The sequence below is a fragment of the Corythoichthys intestinalis genome, chromosome 17, assembly GCF_030265065.1.
Source record: "Corythoichthys intestinalis isolate RoL2023-P3 chromosome 17, ASM3026506v1, whole genome shotgun sequence".
NCBI classification, from domain to species: Eukaryota; Metazoa; Chordata; class Actinopteri; order Syngnathiformes; family Syngnathidae; genus Corythoichthys; species Corythoichthys intestinalis.
The window spans coordinates 45,577,009-45,589,547 of record NC_080411.1 but is presented as its reverse complement, the minus strand read 5'-3'; the positions used below and the strand labels follow the sequence as shown (position 1 = coordinate 45,589,547).

General features: G+C 40.9%; 1 protein-coding gene across 1 annotated transcript in view; it reads right to left on the bottom strand.

Annotated features, from left to right (window-relative positions):
- Positions 1–5,407: 5,407 nt before the first annotated feature.
- The window catches only part of LOC130905832 (gastrula zinc finger protein XlCGF57.1-like), a 37,304-nt gene continuing 30,172 nt past the window's right edge, over positions 5,408–12,539 (bottom strand). Inside the window, exons 2-3 of the mRNA XM_057819551.1 lie at positions 10,636–11,031; positions 5,408–9,458 (exon numbers count right to left, since the gene is read on the bottom strand). Of these exons, the coding sequence (XP_057675534.1) occupies positions 7,993–9,458; positions 10,636–11,031 (1,862 nt within the window). The 3' untranslated portion in view covers positions 5,408–7,992. The remainder of the gene's footprint in view (positions 9,459–10,635; positions 11,032–12,539) is intronic.

The window sequence follows — 12,539 nt, the reverse complement described above, 5'->3', positions numbered from 1 at the left end:
AGTAAATTTGTCCCACTTCACATGATAAGTCCTGCATTGAGAGAATTGCACATCTTTGCATGGCAATGTCAACACTGAAACAATATATTGTGCAATATACATGAATTTGCATGTCATTATGACAGTTCCTTCACCTGTTTTAGTCAGGTGATGTTTAAGATGATATTCAAGGTACAATTCAAGTTCAAGGATGTTCAAGTAAGAGCTGTATCATGTTTCTGAGAGTAGCAACGAGTGACGACTGTGTTGTCGCAGTCCTGCGGTCGAAATGCGAAGATCCTGCACCGAGCCATTCGTTAAATGTCCGTGAGCTTCGAGAGATTTATAGTTTTTAAAATGTAAGCGCTGATACCGTAAACGAGGGACTTTTTTATATACAGCGATGAAGTTGGAGGCAGTAATGTGGCGTCGGAGCTACTCCTGTTCTGGTTTGTTTACGTCCGTGATACACTCAAAATGGCGCATGGGGGCGTGTCCGCTAGTTTGGGCACGTGACTGACAGACCGATATGGTTATGCCAGCTTTTTTTTTTTTTTTTTTTTTAAACCTTATAAAAACAAAACAAAGTATCCAAAGCATCAAAATCAAATACAATATGATAGATTTACCATAACTTCATAACGAACCAGACACTCGGTCTTTGTCAGGTGACTTGCAAAAGCTGCAGTGCATTGTGGGTTGAATCGCCATTTTGGGTGCACCGCTCACTTACTGTAAACAACTGAGCAGTGAGAATTGTCTTTGCTTTCATCATTGTCTTTGATAAAATGGGACACTCGTGTTGTGTGAAAGGCTGCCATACTAAATCACACGACAAAAATGGCAGCAAAGTTGACCACGACGTAAGATTTTTTCGTTTCCCCACTTGGAAAAGAGGTTATGGACGGCAGGTTGAGGAACTAACGAAGAGGCGTCGGATGACCTGGCCTGGGTCGCAGCAGTGAGACGGAAGGGTGACTTCCTGCGTGTTTGCTCTCGGCATTTTCATAAAGGCAAGTCAGAGCTTTTTTTAAGTATTGATACTGAATATGCAGTTTTTTGTCTTCTGAAGTCGCTATTTTCTCATTGGCTAACCTTAGCTAGCTAGCCAGCCTTACTTGTAAATTGCAGGCAAAGAGGGAGGGCAGAGGAAATGTGTTAATCTGTTCGTGATAAATCAATGTTTAATTTATTCAGTCATGGTTTATGAAAACATTACAGAGTGAATGATTTGAAAGATAAAGGTAAACAGCAAAAACGCACAGAAATATTTATCAATGTGTGAGATTTCCTCTTGACATCTGATGGAATGGTTGGATGGGATGGTAGCATGTCTTATTAAGTGGTTATGATTGTAAAATGCCATGGAATCATCCAATCTTACCTAACTTTCTAAATAAAACCTAACGTGATTGCAGGTGAACCAGCTTACGAAATGATGGAGACTGACCTAGAATGGGCACCATCCCTACATCTGGGACACACATCTGTTACACCGACAAACACTGCACGCTCTGCAAGACGAAGTAGGCGTGAGCAGCTACGGAAAGATACACTGCAAGCACCAGAGATGAGGGTCCAGCAGGATGCAAACATTGAAGAGCTGCAGACCATGGAGGGACCATCTGAGCCTGGTGAAATAAACAGTCACCAACAGAATGAGGAGGGGACACCCGATGCTGGAGAAGAAAGTGGTCAGCTACAGACAGAAGAGGGGACACATGAAGCTGGAGAAGAAGGTGATCAGCTAATCACAGAGGATGAGACGCACAACACTAGTCAGAATTTGACACAGGCTGTGATTATTGACTGTTTTGAAATTTTCACAGAGAAACCATTTAATCTGAAAGCACATGCTCAAATGTTTTCCAGCTACAAGCACCACCACACTATGACGTACTTAATAGGTATTACACCCAAGGTAGCCATTTGTTTCTTATTAAAAGGCTGGGGAGGTCGTACAAGTGACGAACTTATAACCCTGAACAGTGTTTTTTTTTTTTTTTTTTGGATAATTTGTTACCTGGGGACATTGTCTTGGCTGACAGAGGTTCTGACATACAGGAATGTATGGGCATGTTGTGTGCGGAGGTCAAACTCCCAGCAGCTAGAGATGTAGAGGAAACTCGGAAAATAGCACATTTGAGAATCCATGGTGAAAAGTTCATCGGAAATGTTTGTCAGAAGTATAGGATCTTAACAGGAACCAAACCCATAAACATCATTCTTCCATGAGAAGGTGAAGAAGCCACAATGTTGGATAATAATAATAATATGTCTGTGCAAGCAAAGTTTCATACGTTTTTAGATGACCTAAACCTGTTTAATAAAGTATGTCAATGACAGTTTTGAAGTATTCTCGAGTCTTTGCCTCTCTTAAGTACATAAAGAACTGGTGTTGGTTTTGATAATGAAAAATCCTTTTCTTTATTAATTACATTCAAACAATGTTGTGGCGATAAACACTGTATAGGAAATAAGATGTTTGCTAACAAAACAAGCATGACAATTTTTTTTTTTTTTAGTTTTTTTTTTTTTTAGATGTTTTACTAAAATTCTCAAAACAGCAGCAGCAGCAGCACAATGGTAAACAGAAAATAATACAAGGAAATATAAAATATGTGCATACGAAGTAAAATAACACTAGTTGTAGAATAATGTGTTCAAGTAAATTTGTCCCACTTCACATGAAAAGTCCTGCATTGAGAGAAGTGCACATCTTTTCAATGTCAACACTGAAACAATATATTGTGCAATATACATGAATTTGCATGTCATTATGACAGTTCCTTAACCTGTTTTAGTCATGTGATGTTTAAGATGATATTCAAGGTACAATTCAAGTCCAACAATGTTCAAGTAAGAGCTGTATCATGTTTCTGAGAGGAGCAACTAGAGTGACGGCTGTGTTTTCGCAGTCCTGCGGTCGAAATGAGAAGAGATCCTGCACCCAGCCATTTGTGAAATGTCCGTGAGCTTCGAGAGATTTATAGTTTTTAAAATGTAAGCGCTGATACCATAAAAGAGGGAGTTTTTTTTTTATATCCAGCGATGAAGTTGGAGGCAGTAATGTGGCGTCGGAGCTACTCCTGTTCTGGTTTGTTTACATCCGTGGTACACTCAAAATGGCGCAAGGAGGCGTCTCCGCTAGTTTGGGCACGTGACTGACAAAGACCAATAGCAACATCATCAACAACAACAACAACAAAACAATAATAACAAACACAAAAGCAGATTAAAAAATCTATCAATTTTCTTTTGAGAGGGGACTTTCTAAATCAATTTAAGTTGTTTAAAAAAAAATTTTAAAAATAGACGAAGACCCCTCCTATCTATCAAATCCAATGCTTTGCAAAAGATGGAGAAATCATCTCCAATCCCCATAAGCACCATTACATTAAAAACAAAATTCTAAGTTCTTATGTTTTTGATAAACACCAAATAAAAGGATTTCTTCTGTCAGGGGCCTATCAATATTTTTTGATTGCAGCCAAGTCTTTAATTGACCCCAGAAGAAATGAACTAGTGAAAAAACACCTGATTTAAATTTTCCACATCACAGAAAGCACGATTGTTTGCGTCAAAACCAAATTTCAGTCTTAAAAATACCTTTGTTGGGTAAATTTTGTTCAAAATTTTTAATTGCACCAGAAAGGACAAATAATATATTCTTAATCTTATCAATCTCAGATTGTTTCAAAATATAGCTTCTTTTAATTTGGTTCGCTCCTCCGTGAGTGGTGGCACCTTATCGTGGTGGAGGGGTTTGCGTGTCCCAATGATCCAAGGAGCTATTTTGTCTGGGGCTTTAAGCCCCTGGTAGGGTCACCCATGGTAAACAGGTCCTAGGTGAGGGGCCAGACAAACCATGGCTCAAAAAGACTCCTTATGATGAATAATACAAATGAACTCAAGTTTCCCTGATTCCCTTATTACAGAAATCTTGATGGAGCCTACTATTGCCTGGGATAAAAGAAACGTTTTGACGAATTTCCCATTTTCATCCAACAAGTGAGCAACAGCACATATACCTATTGAATGCCATTCTGCCTTAAAAACTGACTTCCTATTTATTAATATGTATCTGTTATTCCATATTGGTGTATTATGTGGCGTAAAATCAGGGCAGTGCAGCAGTTTCCAATAAAAAAAAGTGCTTGTTGATGAAAATTGGAAAGTTTAACCGGTAATGATTTACACTCAAAAACTCTATTCCTCCCCATCTTTTGAAATACCATGTTAGGAACTACGCACCAAATTGATTTCTGATTTGTAAGAAACCATTTCAATTTTAAGACTCCATTCATGACCTCAAAATCTGAGGTGTTTATACCTCCTTCTTCCTATCCTTTAACCATGTCGCTTTTTTCTAATATAGTGACATCTATTTCGCCATATAAATTTAAAATTAATAGTATTTATCATCTTAATCATTTTAGTTGATATTGATAAGGAAAAGGCAGGATAAATGACTCTTGGACAGGCTCTCCATTTTTGTTAACAAAACTCTTCCAAAAATGGAAACATCCCTTTGTAACCACCTGGATAAAGCAGATTTACATTTGTCCACAGCTTCACTGATATGAATTTTTTCTATTAACAATTTGTCTTCGGAGATAACAATCCCCAAGTATTTGACTTTTTTATTTCAATCTTTTTGTGTTCAATGTCACAGTCCAATCAGTGTTCAGATAAAAATGTACTTCAATAAAAATATTTCAAGTGTTCCCCATCCAACATAATGGCCATAGTTAACAAGCACACTGTCAATCCATCGGTGTCATCACTCACACAAAACACATAAATATTTGTTTGTAGTTACTCACTATTTGTAAATAGTCACCATCTTGAAATATTTGCCTAAGTTACATTTTGATTTTTTTCCCCTTGAACATTTCCTCAGGATGCTGCTGGACCCTCTGTTGAAATCGGCTACATCGTTAGTTAAGTGGATTCCTCAGTTCTTCCCCTGAAATTAAATTATTAATCAATATAATTTGGTTCAGTTTCATGTTTTGTAAACAAACTAACAAAAAATGATTTAGGGGATTATTTAAGAGGATGACAAAATAGCGCATCAAAATCACCTTTCCTGTGCGCATCGAACTTCCAAGGAAAGATGCATAAAGAGCCCTAGCAGTTTAAAAAGCTTAATTGGCCATCACAACAATTCACATATAGTAAAAAAGTGTAAACAAAAATATTCAATTTGGAACACTAATACAGTACAATGTTTTTAGAGCCTTTGGATTTTTTCACTTATAGATTTAATATATAGAGCCATTTACTTCTTAAAAGCCATACAATTAGGTTTTGATTTGGAGAATTTGCATTTATGAAGGAAACCAAAAATAAGATCAAATTAACAAAATATTTGTCTCCATTAAATGATACGAAGCCCCCCCCCCCCCCCCCCCCAAAAAAAAACACTTTCCAAACGAAGATCAAAGGCAGATCAAATAATTTCCAAAATGAGAGTGCAGATAGCTTGCCAAAATTTATGGTATCCTCAGTTGAAACATCTACAAGATAGCTTGCAAGTCAGACAGTCTGGGTCAGTCAACGCCGATCTGTTTTTTGGCCTAGGATAGGAGTAGCTCTTTGACCCAGCAGGCTGTATGTGCAGACTCCTCTGTCAGGAACGCAGGGCAATAAATTGTTGATTTTGAACACGTCGTCGTTATTGGAGTCCTTTTACAAAAACACAAGGAACCTTGAGGGTTAAACGGTTAACAGGATATTTAAAACACAGATTCCTCTAGAAACAAAACAATAGAAGCAGGACTGTCTACGATTATCGATTAGCATGTTAGAAAAAAACCATTTTTCCTTCAGTATATTGTCCCAACATGAATAAATTGGCTGCTAAAGTGTTAACATTTAAACAGTAATGGTTCATAAAATAGCTATATCACTTAATATCAGGATAAAATATGAAATATTTCTAAATATGGAAATAAACTGATTTTGAGCTGGATTTATTGTTGAAATGTTGGCCTTTGGGATGGAAAGTCTGTCTTCTAGTGGTGAAAATTGTACACAACAAAATCTGTTTTCAATGTCCCAAAAGATTGTGGATAGAAGAAAAACCAAAACGGATCCGCAGTTTACAAAAAATACAAAATCATACGTTCATCAGATTGACTTTTTTCGTGCAATATTTATGTCTATTATTTGAACACTCACACTGATTGTCTTTACCATTGCATATAATGTACAACAAATTGGATGTGGTCCTTTAGTCGAGTCTTATCAAATGATCAAACCAATCAATGATAGGCTAAACACAACTAATATAAAAATCAAGAAATTAATCTCAAAAAGAAAATTATTCAAATCACATTATGCCAAAAATTAAGCCGTGTCAACGTGGCCACGAACTGATGGGAGTGGCAACTCATGGCAGAGAGTGGATTGTTTTCAAAACACTTTTACTTGTTGTGTAAAAGTAAAGATACACTTTGGAGTTAGTGGACAGGTCTGGCTATTCGGAAGCAGTCTTTTTGTTCCACAATTCAGTGCTAGTAAGAGAGTGTAAAATAAATGAGACAGAGTACTATAGACCCTACTCACCAACGTCACAAAATGACGTGTCGCTGTATCGGCCGCCATATTGTCCGTCATTGTTTAGCCCTATTCTCAATGGTTTCAATTAGTCGTGCAATTTATAGAGCTATTCATGGAAGCCCCGGAGTTATCTGACGCTGTAAACTCATTGGATGCGTTGCATAAAAGGCGCTATGTGGAAAAGCTTCAGTTTATCCATTCGCCAGATCCATATTTGATGCCTAAATCGATGTTTTTCGACCCGCTGTCTTCGCCTATTCTCAAGAAACCTTGAAAAACTTTAAAAGCAGCACTCTATGCAACATTACCCCGTGTGACCCTTTACTTCCAATTTTCTAAAATGGCGACAATCAATTAAAAAAAAAGACTGCGACGCATCAAGGATAGGTGCATATTGGACTATTTCTTCAATAAAATACACAACTGTGTCTGCCTCATTTGCAAAGAGACAGTCACGGAAGATACGCAACGAGAAATTAAAGCAACTTGAAGCTAATTTAATTTCACAGCAGCAGTATTTTGCAAGAGCCCGAGGGTCGAAAGAGAACGCCACAAAGGCGAGATTGTTGAAATTATAAATTAAAAATAATAATAATAAAGCAAATGTGACACACAGAAGGGCTTGCTAAAATTTCTTTTAATGTATTGTTCTACGTAAATTAGCCCAGGTAGCCCCCCACATTTTTACCACACCAAATCTGACCCCCTTTGCAAAAAGTTTGGACAACCCTGTTTAACCGATGATCCGTAGACGAGGCCAGCTTGTTTCACTTGTTACCAGCTAAATATTATTCAAAAAATAAAGATGGTGGAAGAAATAAGCATCTTGAATTTGAAACGGTATGTTGTCGGCGATTAGCCTAGCAATGATCTTAATTGTGGTTGTCAGCCCAAAACCCTCTAAATATATATTAAATGCATCTTACCAGATATAAAATGACTACTACATAATCTGTGGTAATCGTTTGGAGCCCCGTTTTCTCGTCGAATTGCAGCAGTCCATCTCGCTCTCCTCTCCGGGTCTCTCGGAATACGGTAGAACTTCAAGTCTCTCCGTCTATCTTCTCTGTTATTGCAACCGACCGCCACACACGCCTTCACCATTTTGATTATTAATGTTAACGAGCAGAAAAACACGCCATAATAGGAGGAATTTACGTAGCGGTAATGCGTCAACACAACGAGTTGACGGACAATATGGCACGGGGGCGTGGTTGTGACATGTGAGTAGGGTCTATATAAATAATGTCACTTAACTTGAAAGAGTTAAATCAGGTGAGCCGACACGTTCGTCAATAGTGTGGATGCACATCATACAAGGATTGGTCAAAGCACATGTCAGGCGCTAAATGTAGCAATCCTCAACAGGATTTGAGGAAGCTCTACAGAATACAAACGTCCTGCGTTCACAATTGGATGAAGCAGCATGACTGACAGGCAAAACAGTCATTGGCCACTGCTTCTCACACCAACACACAAGTGTTTCTTAATCATAGCCTTCTGAGTAAACCCTTTACCACAAACGGAGCACGCAAAAGGTTTTTCTCCAGTGTGGGTTCTCGTGTGTGTTTTTAAGTTGCTCTTGCGACTGAATCTTTGACCACAAACTGAGCAGGCGAAAGGTTTTTCTCCTGTGTGGGTGGATGTGTGTGTTTTCAAGTTGCTCTTGCGACTGAATCGCTGGCCACAAACTGAGCAGACAAAAGGTTTTTCTTCAGCGTGGGTTCTTGAGTGCTGTGTTAAGCATTCTTCCAGAGCGAATCGTTGACCACAAACTGAGCAGGAAAAAGGGTTTTCTCCAGTGTGGGTTCTTGTGTGTGTTTTTAAGGTTTGCTTTTGAGTGAATCTTTTGCCACAAAAAAAGCAAGAAAAAGGTTTGTCTCCAGTGTGAGTTCTTGTGTGTCTTTTTAAGGCACTCCCGTGACTGAATCCTTGGCCACAAACTGAGCAGGAAAAAGGTTTTTCACCAGTGTGGGTTCTTGTGTGTATTTTTAGGTTGCTCTTGAGACTGAATCTTTGGCCACAAATTGTGCAGACAAAAGGTTTTTCTCCAGTGTGGGTTCTTGAATGCTGGGTTAAGCGTTCTTTCAGAGCGAATCGTTGACCACAAACTGAGCAGGGAAAAGGTTTTTTTCCAGTGTGGGTTCTTGTGTGTTTTTTTAAATGGGTACTGCAATTGAATCTTTGGCCACAAAATGAGCAGGAAAAAGGTTTTTCTCCAGTGTGGGTTTTCGTGTGTCTTTTTAAGGTGCTCTTGCAACTGAATCCTTGGCCACAAAATGAGCAAACAAAAGGTTTTTCACCAGTGTGGGTTCTTGTGTGTGTTTTTAACTGGCTCTTGCGAATGAATTTTTGCTCACAAACTGAGCAGGAAAAAGGTTTTTCTCCCGTGTGGGCTCGTGTGTGTACTTTTAAGGTGCTCTTGTGACTGAATCTTTGACCACAAACTGAGCAGACAAAAGGTTTTTCACCAGTGTTGCTACTCATATGTCTACGACAAGAATACTTATTAGAAAAGGTTTTCCCACACTGAGAGCATTTGTCTTTACTGTGAGATTTCTTATAACCATCATCATTGTGAGATAATTGTAACATGGCGCCATTTTCATCTGATGGAGCGATGAAAATGTCTGCTAGCAATCCTTCTGTTGAGCTGCTGCTGCTGCCGCTTTGAGGCTCTACCCCTCCGCTGGCCTCACTCGGACCATCTTCACTTGTCAAGGCCTCACCAGTCGACCTGGTGATACCTTTCTCCTCTTTAACGTTTGGCAGCTCTTCCTCCTCCTTTTTGATTATAAGTTGCTTCTGTTGACAGGGCTCTGGCTCCTCTTCTTTGATTTGGTGGAGCTCAACATCCTTAACGCCAGGAGTTTCTGGCTCGTGCCGCTCACCACCAAGATATTTTCTGAAACCTGCAAGACACAAGAAAACAAATGATATATCTGATGGAGCATCTATCCAGCTAGAGTGCCATGATATTACACTGGCCGAGAGGGCGAGAGTGTTTGTGCGCGCGTGCATATGAGCTGCATTCTTGGCTATCATTCCCATGACAATGATGCACCAGTTGAATGGTAGTCATCGTGCATTGACACGTCGTGGCAATTTATTTGCTGCAGGAGCGTTGCTCACACCCGTGGTACGACACCAAAATGGCAAATCAGAGGAAGGTTGCTGTTCGATTCAGTGATGTTGTACCGAGAAAGACTTTTCTGGTTAAAATGATGTTAAAACCGTTTGAATCAGTTCGTTCCATTTGCAAAATCGCACCATTTTGGTGTATCCAATCTGCTGTAGTTTCCTCTGCATTTCCGCTTCCTCCCACAGGAGTACGCCTTCTTAAAGTGTATATGACATGACAAAAAAAAATTAAATAGCATTATTATTGGAATTAAAATCTGATTTTGAGACGATTCAACTATATACAACAATTTGGCAAAGCGAAGATGACGAGAAATGAGTCTTTAAATCTGCCATTTAGCTCCACCTGTTATTATAGCACTCTGGCACCTCCATCTTGGTGATGACGTTAGAGAATGGAGAAAGGATTTAGCATTAAACCCAATGGCGCAGAAAGCATTTTTCAGCGATTTTGGTTGAAGTGAGGATTTTTCCAGCGACATTGTCGATCCAGAGGCAGTATGTGACATACAGCCATATATGTTTGAGTTGTATTTGGAGGAGGAGGAAGATTCAGAACGAGGAAAAGGACACGGACAACAAACACGAGGCTGATGACTAAAGCAGACTGAATGGGTAACACGAAATGTCATCATTGTTTCATCTCTCTACTCCAATATTTTTACAGGATATTCTTTGTATCTAAGTATTTTTTTTCCCCGATTGCTATATAAATTTTATGGTCAAGATAAATGACAGTTTTGTACTAAATGGAGTATTAAATATTAAAATTGCATTTATTCAGTACGACAGGGCTAAGTAACTGCATAATAACTGCAGACTTCTCAAACCCCTCGAATGGTATGCACCTGGAACAAACACCAACAAATGACAGTTCTGGCTTCTTCTTGGATAGAGCGTGTCAGACAAACCCCACACTCCCCTCAATTTGAGTAGGCTGATACTCACAGAGCAGCAATTGTGATATGGCGTTGCCGCTATCTGATGGTTGAGCAATGAGGTTGTCTGCTTGGGATCCTTCTGTAGAACTGCTGCTGCCACTCAGAGGCTCCGCCCCTCTGCTGGCCTCACTCGGACCTCCATCTTCACCCTTCAAGGGCTCACCAGTCCACTCGGGGACGTCCACCACCTCCTCTTTAACATATGAAGGGTCCTCGTCCTCTTTTTTGAGGGGATGAGGTTTCTGCTGCTCCTCAATGTGGGGGTTCTCAATTCGAATGAAATACTCCTCCTGCTCCTCTTTACTGTGGAAGAATTCTTCCTTCACCTTGATGTATGCTGACTGTTCCTCTTCTTCCATGCGAGCAGACTCCTGGCGTTCAAGACTATGCGCTTGACTGACATCTGCAAGACCAAGACCATAATCACACACGCACCCAATCTTATTTCTTCATTTGCCATATTCATTCCCCAAAATATTTATTGCATCAGGAAACATTCAACCGTGACTATTTTGTATTTATTCATAGTTTGTTCCCACTATGACACAATGTTATTCAAATTGCTTGACATCAAATTTTAATACGTAAGACACAAACATAAACAGTGGGGGGATAGGAATCTGAGTATCCTTTAAGTCTGAAAAGTTCAAAAGTATTACATGGGGGTTTGATATACTCCCATTGTAGTTATCATGTTTTATTTCTTAGGAGAAAACAGCAAACGTGAGTGTATATAGTTAGGACAGGAAGAAAGGTAGCAGAAAAAAAAAAGAGTAAAGAACAGCAAAAAAACACATTACTAATGTAGCGGATGATGTTGTTAAGTCTGTCTTGCTCGTTGAGTAGACGTGTTGCCGTGTTCGCCCGCTCGTGTCTCTCATGACTCTGTTTTGTCTCTTTGCCGGAAACGCGCACGGCTAAATAGTTCCTCCCAGGAACACAACATTCCCCACACAAGTTCCCTAGGTGAATTCTGTTATAATGTAGTGGTCACTACACAGGCCCCCCCAGAATACACCCACACAAGACGCCAGGCGTAACCCGATTTAACGGAATGGTCAGGTTGCACGGCCGGGGGGCAGGTGAAAGACGACCGAATGGATGATCAGGAGGACGTCCAGGATGCCAGGTGTGGGATGTCCGAGCAGGACGATTGGGAGGACGTCCGGGATGCCAGGGATGCCAAGTGATTAACGACCAAGTGCGACGAACTGGAGGACACCCAGGATGCCAGGCGGTGGACGACCGAGATGCCAGGTGATGAACGACCAAGTGCGACGAACTGGAGGACGCCCAGGATGCCAGGCGGTAGATGACCAAATGCGACAATCAGGAGGACGACCAGGATGCCAGGCGGTGGACAACCGAGCAGAATGACCGGGAGGACGTCCAGGATGCCATGCCTTGGACGACCGAGCAGAACGATCGGGAGGACGTCTTGGATCCCAGGCGATGGACGTCCGAGCAGGACAATCTGGTGGACGACCAGGACGAGGAGCGCGTCGTGCAGCACCGCCCAGCCATGGCCGGAGAAGCGGACGCCGAAGTGGCGGCATGCGTTGCTCAGCTGCGGTCGAGTATGAGGTTGAGACGTGCGACGTGCAGTGCCACTCAGTCGAGGCTGTAGACGAGGGCGACAGGTGCGGTGGTTGGAGTTGACCGGTCCTGGATGGGAACGAGGGTAACTGGCCAAATGCACCAAGCCGACCAGTCATAGGAGGAGGGAGGGAAACGCCGAAACCAGAGCCGAAGTGACGTCATCGTTGTCCAAAAGCGGTGCACGCGAAACATGCAGCCGCAGAAGACACGTTAAACATCGCTAGCTCGAGAAAGCCAGCGTCCGCCATTGCTTAAAGTGTTCATAAAATGCCTCTTCAACGAGGCAAGTCGGGGTCGCCACTGTAGCGGATG